At 33.1% G+C, this 19,167-nt stretch overlaps 1 protein-coding gene across 2 annotated transcripts in view; it reads right to left on the reverse strand.

Moving 5' to 3' along the window:
* Nucleotides 1-19,167, reverse strand: part of CDH12 (cadherin 12) — a 406,688-nt gene that overhangs the window by 45,380 nt on the left and 342,141 nt on the right. For both annotated transcript variants that reach the window (XM_027125363.1, XM_027125364.1), the window contains one exon: nt 13,782-13,969. In XM_027125363.1, the coding sequence (XP_026981164.1) occupies nt 13,782-13,969 (188 nt within the window). The remainder of the gene's footprint in view (nt 1-13,781; nt 13,970-19,167) is intronic.

Consider the following 19,167-nt stretch of genomic DNA (forward strand, 5'->3'; position numbering starts at 1 on the left):
CAGCTAAAAATTTGGTGTAGCAAACTATGTTTTTTTCTTGGACAAATTTTATTATTTTGACAATAATATCCTTTTCTATTGAATACTTTTAATGTCTAGGTATTTTTGCTGCCAAGGACTATATCCAGAGTTTTGGTCCTTTGTGTTGTCAGCATTACACATAGAATTAGTAGGCACGGTAATGCATGATCAGGATATATGACCAAGAATTAAGGCTTTGAACATATAGGATTAAAGAACAACATGAGACAAAATATTTGGTTGTAATTTGTCCTTGGAGTCACTGATCGTTGATTTTTCACTTTACACTGCTTATATTTACCTTTTTCTGAATATTAGTTTTATGTTCCCAATAACTGGAAATATTATATTACAGAAATATGTTGTTGCTGTAGTGCTTTATTAAAATGAAAACTTTAAGGTCACTGGCTGTGCTCTTCTAATCACCTATGACAAACTAAGACATGAAATTAACATTAACATTAACATTAATAGTTAATTAACATAGTGATTTTCTGGGACCTTTAGAAGTTTCTGTTTTCTAAATTAATTCCCTCTGGTATGACTCCCATGATGTGCTAATTGCTGTGTCAACATATCTCTTTTTTGCCTCAGTACACCTGAGGGAAATAAAGTGGGTATATTTCTCTCTTTTAAGGACAAGATTGCTGTTTTATGCTTTTCCAGTGAAGAAGGGAAAAGAAAAGAAAGAAAATCACTGTGAAATCCTTAAAAACTCACAAATCTATAAGTTTATTATAGCAAACAGTAACACTTCTTGGACTTGACATTAAGTTTCTTTCACAGTAATTTTCACTCAGGGGGATCTATCTTTATCTTCCCTGTAATCATTCCCCTTATTTTGTTTAATTTGTCCAATTTTTATTCATGTATTTCTTTGCCTTGGACTCAATGCTTTCTTTTAGTTTTTATATTTTTATTTATTCAGCTCATACCTGTTTACATAGAATACTGATTTTCTTCAATTTCTGTCTTCTTGCTAAGACTTTTCATTTGTCTTAAAGCAATATAAGTAAAGTTATTGACTAATATGTCATGGTTGATATTGGGACTGTTGATTAAACAGACAGAAACATAATATCTGGAAAAAGAGATGATGATGCTACTGTTTTGATCAGCCCACAGTTTGACTACAGTGTTTTGTTAAAGGATCAGGCTCAAGAAAAGCCAACCAATTGACAAAATAGGGTAACAAAATATTATTCAAACCAAAAATGCAAAACTGTTACCATTACTTGGAATGTTAATCCTGGAATGAAGAAGACAGAGACAAAAAAGGATAAACCTTTACAAATATTGAATATAAGTCTCTCAATGGGAAATTAACAATAAATTATTAAACATGGCAACTTTAAGCTAAAAAAAGAAGAAATCTCAAACGAAACCATTCAAAACTAAATTAATTTTAAAAAGTGTTGATTGCCTACATGGTGGTAAGACCTGGGATACATTCCAGGAGGACAGAATGAGGCAAAGATAAATAAGGTTTGCCATCTTGTTTAATGACTGAGTTGTTTGAATAAGTAGTAAGTCCCCCATCATTTGATGTATTCAAGAGAAATCAGGTGCCATAAGAGATACCTGAGTGATGTATAATTTATAAGCTGTACAAGCTAGTTTAAGTTAAAGGACATATAGAAATATACTTCGTGTTTTGTAAACTCTAAATGCCATCTCGATGAATGTTAAACAATACAATTTTTTATCATAGTTACCCCTAACTTCTAGTGTAAGACGATTTTGATTTTATCATGTCAGGTCCTTTTGCCTAGAAGGCTATTTGAGCTGCCTTGACTGATACTTACCCCCTTCTTTGGCCCAGAATTAACTTCTCTTAAAATGTAGAAATTAGTACCAATTGTTCATCCTTTCCCTCTGTACTTCTCCTAGACATCGGAATGTTTCTGATTGTCTGTAGGATTAGGCAAATTCTTTCTAGACAAGATCTCAATTTTATTTACCTAGTTAATTAACATGTCACTGCTCTCTGATGGACTTGACTTCCCACTTTGGAGTCCATTTCAAACCCAGGAATGAAGGGAGAATTCCAAAACCTTTTCTATATTTTGTTTTAGGAGATTAGACATAATCTATGCCTTTTAAGAACTCCTGACCTGTCACAGCAGACAAATATTTAGTGGGCAGGGTGATAAAGAGTGAGATGAAAGAAACTATCTGTACATACAGATGTTCTTTTATGACTGAAAACTTATCTCCTGCAGTGATCAAACAATTGAAGAAAATTGTAGGAGAAATGCCATAATAATATCCTAGAGGGCCTTACTTCTTCGTGACCCTGGCCCTTAGGCAATGCCATTGTATAAAACCGGATAGCTCAGAAAGAGCAAAAACAAAAATCAATACCAATCTCTCTCTAATTGACTTTATCCGACTCATCTGACAGACTACCCACCACTCTTTGTGGAGGAGGTGGGGTGGGATGGCGCCGAGGAATGAAATTCATCTAACTTTGTAATCAACAAAAATCCTCTTATCTGAAACAAGTATAGAAAAAACAGGATTTTTTATTATTGTTAGGAAATGAATCATATTCCATAACAGAAATCCATTATTATGAAGTGGAAATAATTTAGCTCTCGCACAATAAATAGAAAATTTTGTGGTACTGCTTGGGGTGCATCCAGTTTTATGAACCTTTCTAGAAAAGTAAGAAAATGATTGATTAAATAGAATTTAGTTGAGTAGTTCCTTTGTCCTCAGGACGTTTCGATAAAGGAAGGTTAGTGAAACCAGGATTTTCAGGAAACAATTTTAACGTAGGGAGTCGTACAGTAAGAAACCTAAACTGTGAAGAAATGGAGGGACTTCCCTGGTGGCGCAGTGATTAAGACTCCATGCTCCCAATGCAGGGGGTCCAGGTTCAATCCCTGGTCAGGGAACTAGACCACATGCATGCTGCCACTAAGAGTTCGCATGCTGCAACTAAGGAGCCCACCTGCTGCAACTAAGGAGCTGGCGAGCCACAACTAAGACCTGGAACAACCAAATAAATGAATAAATTTAAAAAAGAAATGGAGTAGGATATATTTAATTGTTCATTAGAATATAAAAGGAAAAAATTGGGCAAGATATAATCTTTCTGATTCTTTGTTTTTAGCCACTTTCTCTGCTTTTACTTTGCTGAGGTCCATGAAAAACTACATAAAATATTCAAGTAACAAAATATTTTCTCATTTCAAAGAGGGATGAGCAATTTTTGGCATAAAATACAAAAGAATAATTCCCTGTGCTCTTCCAGGCCTCATCATGTTTCCAGAAAATGTTGAGTGAAAATGGAGAGCTAGAGTTATATTTTGAGGAATTTGAAAAGTAGCTTTGGTAGACAGAATTCCCAAGGTGTCCCCAAAATTCTCACCCCCAAGGACAAAATAATCTCTTCTATAATCTCTTGTAAAATTTGCTGCCCTTGAGTGTGTGACGGGCCTCTGAACCGAATGGGATATCACCCCTTGAATTTGTTAAGTTTTATGGAAAAATAAATGATTGAAATATAATCAGGGTCTTTAATCACTTAACATTCAGTTAACCACAAGGGAGATTTTGCTTGAAGGGTCTGATGTAATCATGTGAGCCTTAGTAGAAGGAGGTACTACAGATGATCTCCTGGCCTTGAAGAAGTAAATTTGTGATATAGGAGCCCACCTGACAAGTGCCTGGGGTGCCTCTGGGAACTGAGACTGGATCTTGACCAACAGCCAGCAAAAAAGTAGGGCCCACAGTCATAAAGCCGTAAAGAAATGAGTTCTGCCAAAACAAGTAACCTTGGGAAAAAACTCTGTGCCTCAGATCAGTCGCAGCAGCGGCCTACACCTTGATTTCAGCCTGGAAGACCCTGAGCAGAAGACTCACATATACTATGCTCTGACCCACAACTGCTTGTGCTTTCATCGCTGTTTACTTTCTGCTCTTCTCTACTGGTTCATTTTTTTATGATGAACGTGTACCATTTTCACCATCACAGTAGAGTCCTCACTCTTAACAAAATGTGTCCTTTAGAAATGACTCTACTCTCTCAGTCATACCATAGGTCTTAACAGTGAATGGAAAGGAAAATTGTCAATGAACCCAAATAACTGAAGGCTGTAAATGTATCTGAAAGAGAAGATGCTTTTCAAGACAATCAACAAGAAAGCAGATTTATACCAGGCTGAACAAAGATAAAAAGACACTAGGAACAAGCTCTTGTAAGGGAGGTTTATGATACGAGGCTGAACTATAAAGATAAGACTTTCAGATCAAGCATCATTTTAAAGGAAAATCAAGTTCCTCAAACTTAATTTTTTTAACAATACAGTAGTCAATTCATTTACTCCTTGCTAGACTTTCCTATTAGCTAATAAATTAGTCTAAAACTCTACCACTACTCAAGTCTCATATTAAATCATCCATAGATGATGTCTGTACCTACTTCTTTAATTGATTTATTCAATTTAATTCTGCATAAATTGAATCAAATATTTGAGTAGATTTTATTTTGTCACAGTAGGAATTGAGGATATCTTGGTTCATGAGTTAAATTAAGTCCATTTTTTTTTGAGAGAGAGGGAGAACCAGAATGAATAATAAGTAAATAATACTTTTCTGTTAGTGGTAAGATTTATGAGGAAAATAGTGTAATGGGACATAAGATAAATAAGCAAATGGTAGCATCCCAAGTGGTAATAAGTGCTATGGAAAAATCCAAAACTTGGAAGACAGATGTGTATTGTGTGTGTCAGGGGTAGATGGGGAAGAATGCGTGTGTGTTTATGTGAGAGGGAGCTATGGGAGGGTCTGGTATATCCCGTCATCACTGAGGAAGAAATTCAACTCAGTGTCACACATACAAAAAATGTCAAGCAGTTATCTGATGGAGAAAAGTTGTCACATTATCAGATGAGAATGCCCCTATCATAAAGGGGAAACAGTGAAATGTGGCCATTTTTAAAATGTAGATTTTAGTTTTGACAAATTTTAACAGTATTTCAGTTCTAAAATTTTAAAAGCTTAAAAGAACAATAGAATTACCAGACAAAAAGTGTCTGTCAAGTAAAAATATTAAAATGAAGAAACATATAATTAATATACCTTATCTCTAAAAAATTTTTTACAGAACTATTTACTAGAAATGATTTTAATTTTTCTGTGGGCAAGTTATCAACTCTAGGTTTTTGTGAAGAACTGCAAATTTTTGATAATTTTAATGAATTAACTTAAGAATCATGGCATCGTTTCTAAGCCATATTTCAGTGACAATAATTTTTGCAACAAATTCAGTAACTAAGATAAAACAAAATAAAAAAGAATTGGGGGCTTCCCTGGTGGCGCAGTGGTTGAGAGTCCGCCTGCCGATGCAGGGGACACAGGTTCATACCCCGGTCTGGAAAGATCCCACATGCTGCAGAGCGGCTGGGCCCCGTGAGCCATGGCCACTGGGCCTGCGCATCCGGAGCCTGTGCTCCACAACGGGAGAGGCCACAACAGTGCGAGGCCCGCGTACCGCAAAAAAAAAAAAAAAAAAAAAAGAATTGGAAGAACACCTAGTGCTTTTATTTGAGTGCTTGTGGTGATATTTTCCCTAAGAAAGAAAAGATTTCATCAACTGTTACTAATGCCTAAGCAAGATATACGTTTTATAGGCACATGCAGTGTAAGTCATGGCCATCGGGGGAGGGGGAATTCTTTTTAACTTCTTGAATGTCCACTCTCACATTTTACCTTCTAATATATATTGTTCTTCACAATAGTTGAAAGTATATGCTTTTCACATATGTTCTATAATTTACTGCAAGTTGTGTAGTCTTGAAAAATTTACTTTTCTCCAATGAGCTTCATATTTCTCATTTATATAATCAGTAAAGCAATATTTTTCTAAATACTTTAAAAACATGTTGAACTCTGCATGGTATGTGAATACTAAGAAAAGTATTGCATCTGAAATTAAAACAATAAACCAACATGATTTTTTTTTAAAAGAAATTTAAACACCCTGTATATTTTAAGCATTTCCTTTATCATGGCGACACAGATATAGATATGGCAAAGTATCTTTAGGGGCTTAAACTATAGTAGAAAGAAGCAGATGCATTTAGAATATGAGTACCTTTAAGTCTCACAGGTGCTTGGACAGAAATGGTAACATTTGGGGAAGAAAGTAAGGAGGGATCAACTTTCCCTGAGGTACTCAAGGAATTCTTTGGTGAGGGACATGAGTGAGAGCCATGTTAAAGAACAGGAAAAAATTAATAGAAATGCTCATGTAGGGTGGTGCCTTCTATGCAGAAGGAAGAATAGCACAGCATCTTCCGTAGAAATTGCAATGAGTTTGGTGTGGTTGGAATGTAGCAGGTGAATATGTGTGTGAGTGTGTGTCTGTGTGTGTGTGTGTGTGTATGAAGAAGATGATAATAGAAAATATACCATTTGCTCTTTATCTTACTAGTGATAGGAGTCAGAAACAGATTAGGAGTGCGAGTAAAATAAACAGATGTAGGTTTCAACCATTCACTCATAAAGTAAATGGATGAACATAAGGTGTGTGGTTCAGAAAATAGCCATTGAAGTGGTGGAAAAGAGTAACAAGGATTGTTGTAGGTCAACCCATGAAGAGCAGAAAGGGTAATTTTAATCCAAGTTCAGAAGGAATCAGTGATCAGGCTTCCAGTCCTATTCGGAAAGGGGAGTTCATGGTAATGGAAGCAGCATAAGAATAAGCCTAGATTTCTGCTTTAAGGAACTGGAGAGGAAGTAGGGCCTTATCCAGGAAGGAGAAAATGTGAACAGGCATGCTTTGGTTGGGAGAAGACAAGGAATTCAGCTTTGGACATTTTGAATGTGAAAAGACTAACACACACAAGTTAGAAATGTCTACAAGGCAGTAAACAATGTTCATTTGTTATGTCAACTTGGGGGCTAGTTGAGAGTTGATGAGACTAGGGAAGTGAGATGTTTAAAAAGAAGATGAAGATAAGTATTTACAAAAACAGGAGCATAATATTTACAGAAACAAACACCACGTATTTTTCTTTGAAATTTTCATGTTTGTATGACAAAAACAGGAATATTTTAAACAATAAATTGAGGTGTATGCTTGGTTATATAAAACAAGGTATTCCTAATTTTTTTATTTTTTCTAAGAGTTATTCAAAAATTAACCACATGATGGTGCTATGCTACCAAATCATTTGATGTGAATTCACTCCCCTGCTATTTGAGATGTCAAAAAGAAAATGAGTTTTAGTGACGAATGGGACATAAATAAAATTGTCCAATGAGACCAGTTGAGAGTTTAGCCTATTTATTTAAAATTCTGGTGAAGAATAAAATATTTTAGCTCTTGTTTTTAAGGAAAAAGAAAATAATTCACCTTGGATTCACTGTGGTCACAGTTATGGTTATTTGAAATGAAATAATATTGCCAAGTACAGCAAAATAGTAAGGATTTTTTAATTCCAAAAAAGTTTACTTATTTTAAACTAAATAGGAAATCACTTTACCGTTCTTTATTTTAAACAGATATCATTACTTGTTAGTTCCAGATAGATATTTTGTAGAAATAGCACAGAACTGGCTTAGAAATTATTCAAGACATTAAAATTGTTCTTTTGTACAATTTAAGTATTCATCCCACTATTTAATTGCCTAAATTTCTTAATCAGTAACAAGAAAACCACAGTGTGCCTATAAATAAACATGTATTTTCCATTCTTGAATGTTTTTAACTCATGAAACTTTATATTTATATCCAATAAGTATATATTTATTCTCACTTATCCAGTAGGAAATAAAAACTACTGACTAAAAATGTATTTCATTTAACTTTTCATGTAAGAATGAAATTGCTGAATTTAAAATACCTTACTCTCTCTTATTTTAAATGTAACTTATCGCCTAATTTTTCGATGTGACAAAAAATTTTTTTAAGTTATATTACCCTAATTTTGTTATTGTTTCTATTGCTATAATACTTAGCAACATATAGGGTACTTTTTATTTGTTCATTCTTTCCTCAGTGCAATAGGACGTAAGTATAAAGTAAGAATAGTTTGTTTCTTTAAAAAAAAATATATATATATCTTGTGCCTTGTAGAGATATATAAAGTTGCATAACGTTATTCTGAATTCAAAGTGACACAGTGAAATGGCATTCTGTCACAGTGCTCATAAACTGAATCCAAGTTGAGGTTTAAAAGAAATAAAATAAAAATGCTTTTTTTTTCATTCTTCTCAGCTCATACAAGCATGACCATCATTTTTATACATGTACACCCTCCCTCCATGCAGAAAGAAGAGAGGGGGGGAAATGGTGAAGGGAAAGTAAATAAAAATTTTGGAAATAAAACTATAATGAGAATATGTGCTTCAGAGAATATTAAGCATTTTCATTTATTTTTTAAGTGAGCTTAAAAAAGAAAAATGCTCCGAAAACAAAGAATATCATTATATTCAAAAACAGATACATATTCAAATGTAGAGTATATATTTTTAGATTTTTTAGATGCATGTAATATACTTAAAAACATAATTTCTGTATGAATTTGGTTTTACATCAAAACTCTTCATTGCAATTCTATGCTGAGATATTGCAGGGAGAAGTTTCCAAAGAGTAATTTTAAGATCATTATGGAACAAATACTGCTGTTGATATTTACATACATATTTATGATTTTACATCTACTTCTTCTGGGACTCTGAATAAGTTCAAGATAAAGTCTTCTGAGAACTCTCTGAACACACGCATAAATAGCCCTATAATACAGTGTTCGCTCAAAAAATATCTAAAGAACCGTAGGCCAGCAGGTGCATGAAAAGATGCTCAACATCACTAATCGTCAGAGAAATGTTAATCAAAACCACAATGAGGGCTTCCCTGGTGGCGCAGTGGTTGAGAATCTGCCTGCTAATGCAGGGGACACGGGTTCAAGCCCTGGTCTGGGAGGATCCCACATGCCCATGCCGCGGAGCAACTAGGCCCATGAGCCACAACTACTGAGCCTGCGCGTCTGGAACCTGTGCTCCGCAAAAGAGAGGCCACGATAGTTAGAGGCCCGCGCACCGCGATGAAGAGTGGCCCCCGCTTGCCACAACTAGAGAAAGCCCTCGCACAGAAACGAAGACCCAACACAGCAAAAATAAATTAATTAATAAATTCCTACCCCCAACATCTTCTAAAAAAAAAAAAAAAAAACACACACACAATGACACATCACCTCATATATGCTACACTGGCTATTATCAAAAAGACAAAAAATGAGTGTTGGAGAGGATGTGAGGAAAAAGAAATCTTTGTGCACTGTTGGCGGAAGTATAAATTGGTGTAGCTATTATGTAAAACAGTATGGAGGTTCCTCAGAAAGTTAAAAATAGAACTGCTGTATGATCCAGCAATTTCATTTCTGGATATTTATCCAAAGAAAACAAAAAAACACTAAGTTAAAAAGACATATGCAACCCCGGGTTCATTGCAGCATTATTTACAATAGCCAAGATATGGAAGCAACCCAAATGTCCATTGAGAGATGAATGGATAAAGAAAATGTGGTATATACAATCATCCTTTTGTATCCACGGGAGATTGGCTCCAGGACCCCTGCAGATATCAAAATCCAAGCATCCTCAAATTCCTTATATAAATGGAAGTGGTATTTGCATATAACCTATGCACAGCCTTCCATATATTTTAAATATTCTCTAGATTACTTGTAATACCTAATACAAGTAAATGCTATGTAAATAGTTGCCAGTGTGCAGCAACTTCAAGTTGTGCCTTTTGGAACTTTCTGAAAAATTTTTTCCCCAATATTTTCCATCCACAGTTGATTGAATCCTTGGATGTGGAACCTAGAGATATAGAGATACAGAATAAAATCTTGCCACTTGCAACAACATGGATTGACCTTGAAGGCATTATGCAAAGTGAAATAAGTCAGACAGGGAAAGACAAATATCATATGATTTCATTTATATATGAAATCTAAAACAAAAGACAAAAACATAAAAGAAAAATAACAAGAAAAAAACAGGCTTATAGATTACAAAGAATAGATTGGTTGTTGCCAGAAGTGGGGGTTGGGTGGGGGGTGAAATGAGTGAAGAGAGTCAACAGGTACAAACTTACAGTTATAAAGTAAATAAGTCACGGGGATGTAAGGTACTATATGGGGACTACAGGTTAATAATACTGTGTTGCATATCTGAATGTTGCAAAAAGAGTAAATCTTAGAAATTCTCATCACAAGAAAATATTTGTAACTATGTGTGGTGATGGATGTTAACTAGATTTATTGTGGTGATCTTCTGCAATATATAAAATTTTGAATTATGTTGCACCTGAAACTAATATAATTTTGTGTGTCAATTATACCTCAATAAAAAGTACAGAATTTACATTATTTAAATTAATTTTGAGTTTTTTGTGGGCTTTATTGAACAGAATATTTCCTCATTGTTTTATTTTTAGAAAAATATACTGCCATAGTTATTCAAGTCATATATCTATATATGTATGTGAGCACGTGCGCGCACACACACATACAGACACACACACACACACACACACACATTTACTCAAAATAATACATACACCAGATATGTAGATAGGTAGGTAGGTAGATAGATAAATAGATAATTTCAAAATTTTGTTACAAAAATGTTCCCCCGAGTTATTTTTTACAGATTTATAAATGTAGTCTGTAGGTTGCAATTTTCTTTTCCAACAGAATAAGAGGTTAGCTGGTATGGATTGCCTCTGGTGTCTCCTTATTTAGAGAGTAAAACAAATTAGAATGCTAAAAACAAATCTATTCAAACGTTTGACATAATTTACCGGATGTTAAGAATATTTATAAAAATATACTTGGGCCGTTCCTTTAAAATCTAGCCAGAATCTCACCATTTCTCACAATTTTCATTGCTATAAAGATCAGGGACCATATCTCCATCATTCGCTTCCTGGATTATTTCTATAGTCTCTTAACTGGTCTATTTCTGTCCTTACTCCCTAGTCATTATTCGCCTCAGAAAAGTCAGCGTATCCTGGCTTTACCAAGGGTAATGGTAATTTAGATAGAAATTTGCCACGGTCTTCTCGTATCACGATTTAATTCAAGCCTTTGCCTGGTCTGCAAGGATCTCCATGATGGGACATTCGTCGGCATATTTGACCTCATCTCCAGCTATGGGCCCCTCCATTCACTGTACTCAGTGCCACTGGCCTCCTTGCCCGGTACACTCCCATTTCAGGGATTTTGCAATTGCTGCTCAGTCTTTCTGGAGCACACATCACTCAGATACCATATGGCTCATCTTTTGCTTCCTTCAGGTCTCTGTTGAAATTTCATCCTAACAGAGAAGTCTTTTCTGACTACCTACTGTAGGATAGCCACTACCCTCTAAATTGCTTATTTTTACCCTGATTTGTGTTTTGCAAACTTAAATTTAACACTGACAGTGCTTTTAAATTTACTTATTGTCTAACTTCCCTGGTTGAACAGTTGCTGCTTGAGCAGTGAATGTGTCTGTTTCCTTCACTGCCCCCCAGAGTCCAGAATGGGTTAGGATTTAGTGGTTGTTGCATCAATGTTCGGTGAATGAAGGAGTGAATTTTAGTTATGGACCCTGAGCTTTATTTAGATAACAAATTTTATGCCAGCAAAATGGGCAATGGTTATTTATCCACTGCAGGAGGAAAAATATATGTATTTATAAACATACATATATATATATATATATATATATATATATATATATTTACTTCGAGATATACTTTCCAGACTATTTTATACATTATATGTAAATCCATTTTAATAAAGGTATGCTATAATTTCACAAATATCACTTCTAATCTAGTTAAAAACTAGAAAATAAAAAAAAATAAACAAAATGAATACAAAATAAATAAGACTCTTTCACTCTTTATGACATCTCCATACACTAAAAAGGCAGAAGATATATTCTTCTTGCTTTAGTGATTATGCATAATAAGTATTTACAAAAAGTTGATTTATATAACTACATCATTACTTTCAATGATTAATCCACTTTGACATGGTAATATAAAGTTCTATAGTTAGCACACTACTCCCTTTTCAATTGCGTTAAAAAGTAAAAAAGAATGTCATACATTTTCCCAGATTGACACTAAGACATTGATTATTTATTGGCATAGATGGTAAATAAGTGTAAATCAATACAAAATATAAAATCCTACGTGTAAATATAAAATGCATTCATTGTATCTCTGTAAATATAAATTAATATAAATATATATATTATACACAATGTAACTCTTTTGTACCTCAATTTTACTTTGTAAATATATTTAATTTCAAACTTAAGTTTTATGAATCATTGATATAAAATATTTTCTATTATTTCTCATATTACTAAGAGAATTTATATCTGTTTAATATGAATTAATATCTCTACACCTTTTAAGCATTGTTATATATTGAGATCATTTAAAAAAATTGTGACAAGATTTTAAGGGATTTGTTACTGAATAGAAAAAAGAAAAACAAGCAAAACCACAACAAAATAATAATGGAACAAACATTTAACACAATTTTTTTTTCTAGGTATACTCTGAAAATTTAGCATAAATGAAAAGTTTTGCTGAATGGGACCATGTGATTAATTTCTAGACAAAGCACAATTTTCTTGCAATAGTAGGAATTAAAAGTTGGTAAATCATCTACATGAAAACTGTTTCTTTTCAGGATTATTTTTATTACCACATATGTTGTTTCTTTGATAAAATTCAGAGTTCCTGAACAAATATGGAAACAGCAGCATGATTAATGGGACTGAATGGAAAAATACTTTTTGCAGGTTAAAATAATCACAAGTATCAAAATTAAATGTGTATGGTATACCACCTTTTGGGATAAATAGAGTACACTTTGCTATAATAGGGAGAGGGAAAAACTGTACTAAATTAAATGAAGTTCATTTTTTTGCCTGCACTGTATTATTGGAAATTCCTATAATTTACCTCATTGTTATAGAAATAATCTACACACACCAAATACAGTCATGATTTTTCTCTTTCTCACATTTACATTCTTCTTCTTCATGACCCTACCTGACAAAAAACAAACTACATACACTGAGATAAGGATTCATTTCCAATATTTTGAATTTTGCTCTCCATCCTCTTTTATATAAAACAATTTAACATTACTCGAGGGCTTCCCACCGCATTCCACCTTTTTGTCCTCTCCCTCCTTCTCGATAATTTTTCTCTTCACTTCCCTTGTCATAGCCCCTCAAACCCAGCACTACCCATTCTCATTTCGTCCACTTGCCAGTAGCAGCGCTCGCCCATATCAGAATTCTTCCAGTCTGAGTTCCAGGCTCACAAACAATGTGTGAATTAGATATTTATATTCTCGGAAAAGTAATAAAAGGGGCAAGACCAAGCCTGGTGTGCATAGAGTTTACTTCTAGATCTTATTTTTAAATTAACCTTTTCGTCTGAGTTGATAACATTAAAAAATTAAATTAAAATTAGACTGTGGCAAGAATTTTTTAAGGATTTAAGCAAATTAATAGGCCTAATTTTTTCAACACAAAATATATACCTGGTGAATCACAGAATAAAAGTGTCTCTGGGAGTGAATACTTCATAGTCACCTGATCTTTTTTTAATTTAAAATATTGCTCATTGAAGGAAAATTAAAATTTCTGTCATTTTCAAGTTTTAGTCTTTCTGTTCATTAATTTTTATTGGGTAATCTACTTTGAAAAACATGTCTATATACCTTTTTCAATTTGAGGACTCCTTCTTGTGTATTCTCATCTGTGACGATGTCAAACAAATTTCCCCCATCTCCTGGAACAATACTGTATTCAATTTCCGCATTTTGTCCAAAATCAGGGTCCACAGCTCTTATTCTTCCAATAGCTGAGCCAATAGGGGAAGACTCAGGAACTTTCAGATGGAAAATGCCTGATAAGATATATATAATTTTTGTATACAATGGAGTTAGTAAAGTACAAAATAAGATTACCAGCCTTGAAAATATAGTCTACAGAAAATAAATCAACTCTAAAACATAATAGTGCAAAATTGAAAGGCAATTTGCTATCCAGTTAAAGATTATAATTAGGAGTAATAATTTCACTTTTCACTTCAATAGATTCTGCTGTAGAATTTCAATTGGTCATTATAAATAGTAGGAAGTGTTAAATTAAAATTACTGTGAAGAAATATTTTACATACTAGCACCATCTAAGTGTAACCAGTATCAAATGTGAAGGTGGGAATACTCATGAAATAAACTGATACTAATGCAAAAGAATCCAGGATACAAGGCATAGATTAAAAAGATACATAGATAGATGATAGATAGATACATAGATAGATAGAAGACAGATATTTAGATATTTATAGAAAAATAAGGCTATGTGTCCTAACATACAAAAATATAAAACATATATGTAAATGAATATAATAATAGATGAACTATTTCCTCAATAAGTATAAATCATTAAACTAAAAATTACTTGTAAAATGATAAGTGTATATATATATATATTTATATCTATGTATTAAATACATGTATATATATTTAATCTACAATGGATTTAAGTATAGTATACTACAGACTAATATTCAACTTATACTTAGTAAATTTTTAGTAGATTCCCTTCCAGGTACTTTTACACACTTTTAAAGTCAGGATATAAAGTTCTATCTCCCAATTTTTTAACGTTAAGGAAAAGAGAAAAGTAAAATGCTCATTGTGTACCACCAGGCGGAGCACCGACATTACTATAAATTTGATACTTAGTCAGAAAAACCTATAAAAATCTCTATCTATATAAAATATAATAGAATCAAGAAAAATTATGGTATCTCACAAAAATGAAAATATATACATTGTTTAAAAGAGTTTACAAAATTTTGTAAGGTATAACGTGAAGAAAAAAATATGGACTATTTTACTGAAATCTCACCAATATAAATATTAATAGGTTAAACAGCAGTCTGTTTAAATCAAAAAAACGGAAAGAAAGAAAATAGGAGGAAATGCAAATGCTAAAGCAAAACTAAACACAAAAATATAAAGTTTAAATTAATACTGACACCAGTTTAAGCTTCTGTTAGTAGATTTTGGATTCTACTTTCCCATGAGTAAAGCAACCAGGGTAATTAATTTGATTTGAAATTCTAGTTACATTTATAGCCATTAAATTCGGAAGGTTTTAATATGTTTTTTGGATGCTGAAGTTCATTCAACAAGCTACATTACAGTATTACAATTGTTTCCTTTGAGATATGAGAAAAAATAATCATTCACATTTTATGGAGATTCTGCCAAATTGTCAATTCTTTATTCCCAGTTATTTTTAGAGGTCTATTGTTGTTTCACAACCGGTTACAAAATTTTCCAATTTCATTAGCCCAGGAAGCACTTAAATCTTGCCATTTGCCTTTCTACCCGCTGCCCCCAAAAAGGATATCTACCTTTTGCTCCTATAATGTTAAAATCAGCCTTATTTATATCCATCCAATGGACATTACCTCAACGGGACATATAATATATTTAGTCTCAAGAGAGCTAAGTATTTACCTAAAATTGTTTGTTTCCATGTAATAGACAGAAAGTACATTTTACAGTGGTATAAAATACTTGCTTAATTAGTTAACTTAATAGTTAATTAACAGTATAACTGCCTTCAAACAAGATATGAGAAATCTCTCTAAAAGAGAAAATGTAAATGTTAAATAAATAAATAGATACTAAATAAAAATACTTCAAATGGCAACAATGGAGTGTTATGTAGACATTATAAAATAATTTTGGTTGAAGAATTCATATTTATCTATCAAACTAGCAACTTTTCGTAGACTATAATTATGCTTCATTAGGCTTTATTCCCTAAACACTTAAGAGAGTGGCTATCCTATAGAGTTGTCCAATGTTTGTGAACTCAAAGCAGGGTTTGAATTTGAGAAAACATGAGCAAAGAAAAAGAATAAAATTATGGGTTACATTGTATACCCATTGCCTCTAAAAAGGGTAAAGACAGATATCCAAGGGGAATTTGTCTGAGTTCAAATAGCCATGATTAGTAAGCAAGACATAAGGTGGCTTTTGCAACCTAGTTTCTATACAGCATGTGTTTCACAATAGCCATATTAAACCCTAATCCTACTGAAGCACTCCTGAGATATTAGCAAACAGAAGGATGCCTGAATTCCTGTTTAATGTGGCAAGAAAGCATGTGACACAGTTATATAAAGTTGTACTAAATTTCTCAGTGACAAATTCCAAAGAAAGAGGACAAGGCATAGAACATGTGAAGTATTTTTTATTTCCTTTTTTCTTCCTTTCTTAGCACCTATGATTTACCAGAAACGTGTCTACAACCTTTGTGTCTCATTGTGTGATTGTGATATTGAAATGAAGAAACACCAAAAGCCTTGAATCTATAGTGTGATCTGTCATGGTCTAATCTAACAGTACATCAGTAAGTGTTACGAAAGTTCTTGAATTTTTCCAAATAGAGCAGTGGAGTTCTATGTTGGAAAATAAATGCTCCTCTAACAGGATATTTAGTTAGGAAACATGACTAAAAATTACTGAAGACATAGCTGGCAGAGATTTGAGAGAGATAGGGAGCTGTCAAGTGTAGTGGATTTCAACTTAAAAACATGGCCAAGCAGTGCATGATGGTGATGGTGTTGCATCACTGGGGAAAGGGGAGGGTTGAATGGAATCTTTAGGAAAATATGGGCATCTAACGTAAAAGCTTGGAAAATTTCTGCTTACTTTATCCAAGCTATTCGGGGGGAGCAACTTTAGGTTACGTGTTAGGTTTATGAGTTTGCTTTTCATTTGAACATTTAAAAGTAAAAATAATAGAATAAAAAAATCAAGGGAAATAATCTAGTCTGGTGTTATCACTTAGGCTTATGGTTAGTGAAGGTGAAGAGTTTAGTCAGAATTGAGACCTTTCAATGTCAGAAAAAAATTTAAACTCTGAGAGGCTAGCTAAAGGACATCAGATAATACAGACTATAGATGAAAGACTATATGCCTTTTCAAGACTATAGGCTGAGATATGACTCTTATGTTTTATAAAAGAACATTTTATGAGGCTAATAACAATAAATGTGAAGACAGTCATACTTTGCTATCCTCTATCAATATAAGTTAAATAGCAGTTTTAGAAAAAGTTGTCATCATGTAGTTTGCCTGCAAAATTCATAATTATCTAACAGCACTGGAAAACTTGTCATTAAATTGAAATATTAGTCTTGTCCTAAAAAGATGGACTTAATAGCATTCAACTAACATGCCCTACTAAAATTAAGATATAATAGAAGTAAAACAGTGTTTTCCACTTACATCTGTTTTCTACATTGAGGTTTTAGTGTACATAAAACAAACACATAGAGAGCACTGAATTTTCTGTTCTTTGCATAACAGATATACATTGTAGTAAGGTGGAAGATGCATTCATTAAGACAAGCATTTCTCAGTAGAACATTGTAGTTGGCAATAAAGTCTACAGAACATGGAACAAGTCAGAGAAACTATGCATTAGTCTTGTCAGATTGTTTAGGTTCTGTCATTTTATTTCCAATGACTTGACATTTTATCATTTCTAGAAACTCAACAGCAATAAAGCTAGGGTCATTAGGATTAATTCAAAACTGAAGTAAATCTTCACCTGTGCCAAAGTTGGATCGCTTATGATGTACCATGTAATTACACTGCCATCATTTTCTGGACATCCTACTTTTGACACATATGAAACATCTTAATGGCACTACCTCTACAACACACATTAAGATAGAAGACAGGTGACAAGAAATTATTCACAGAGTCAATAAGAATATATACTTACATAGTTATCAAATATGCATGCTAGGCTGAACAAAAATAACCATGTTCCCATAGAAAGGGAGAAAACTGCATGTAGTGAACTAAGGTAGAATTATAGTGATCAAATTCTCTAGCTTCTTACAGGTAATGTGCCCTGTTAATTCCAAAGGTAAAAGTATTTGTTACTTAATTATAGGCTAAGTGGGTATCCTCTAAGTAACTAATGCTACTCAAAAAATTATACTTTATTAGAACTTGCACTGCGTGTGTGTGTGTGTGCATGTGTGCACATTCATTAATACCTAAGGACAAAGGATATATATTTCCCTTCCTTTTTCTTTGAGAAAATTTCCAAGTATTGATGAAAACACCAAAAATATATATTTACTTAACAAAATACAAATTAATATGTTACAGTTTAATCAGAAATAAAGATTATAGGACCTGAATAAATACATTAAATGAATGAATGAATTATACAGTACTGTGACAACATTCAGCCATAAGAATAGAAAATAAAAAGAAGATGGAATAATCCATTACAACTTCTCTTTTGAAATATTTTATTTTATGCTTATAGTAATAACTAACCTAAAGTTACTGAAAAACAATACATAAGAAGTCAATGTTCAGCTGCACATAAAACGTATCTATATGTAACAAATAACTAAGTTGGAGGTAATTAGGCCTAAGTAGAAATTATTTCAAATTGATACGAATGTTAAACATTTTTAAGAACTTGAAAGCATATACTTGAGACCACTTAAGGAGGTGATTACTTGAAATATTACATTTACATTTCAACTTTAGAAAATAGAGAGGAGAATCAAGATGGCAGAGTAGAAAGGACTTAAACTCATCTCATCATTTGGGCACACCAAAATTACAACTACTTACAGAGCAACTAACTATGAGAACAACCTAAAGTCTTACAGAAAAGATTTTCTGAAACTAAAGATATAAAGAAGGGACCACGACAAGATGGGTAGAAGGGGAGGAGATGGATTATACTCAAGACCCACACCCCCAGGATGATAACTGGCAAACAGGAGGGAAGTTACAACCACAGAGTTTGAAAATGGAAACACAGCATTCCAAAACCTATGTGAAACAGCAGAAGCAGTTCTAAGTGGGAAGATTATAATGATATAGGCCTACCTCAGAAAACAAGAAAAATCTCAAATAACCAATCTAAATTTACACCTAAAGGAATGAGAAAAAGAAGAATAAGCAAAACTTAAAGTTACTAGAAGGAAGAAAATAGCACAGAGCCAAGAAGAAATAAAGGAAATAGAGGCTAAATATATAT

The sequence above is a fragment of the Aethalodelphis obliquidens genome, unplaced genomic scaffold (assembly GCF_003676395.1).
Source record: "Aethalodelphis obliquidens isolate GAN/ISIS:26980383/991018 unplaced genomic scaffold, ASM367639v1 scaffold29, whole genome shotgun sequence".
In the NCBI taxonomy this organism is placed as follows: domain Eukaryota; kingdom Metazoa; phylum Chordata; class Mammalia; order Artiodactyla; family Delphinidae; genus Aethalodelphis; species Aethalodelphis obliquidens.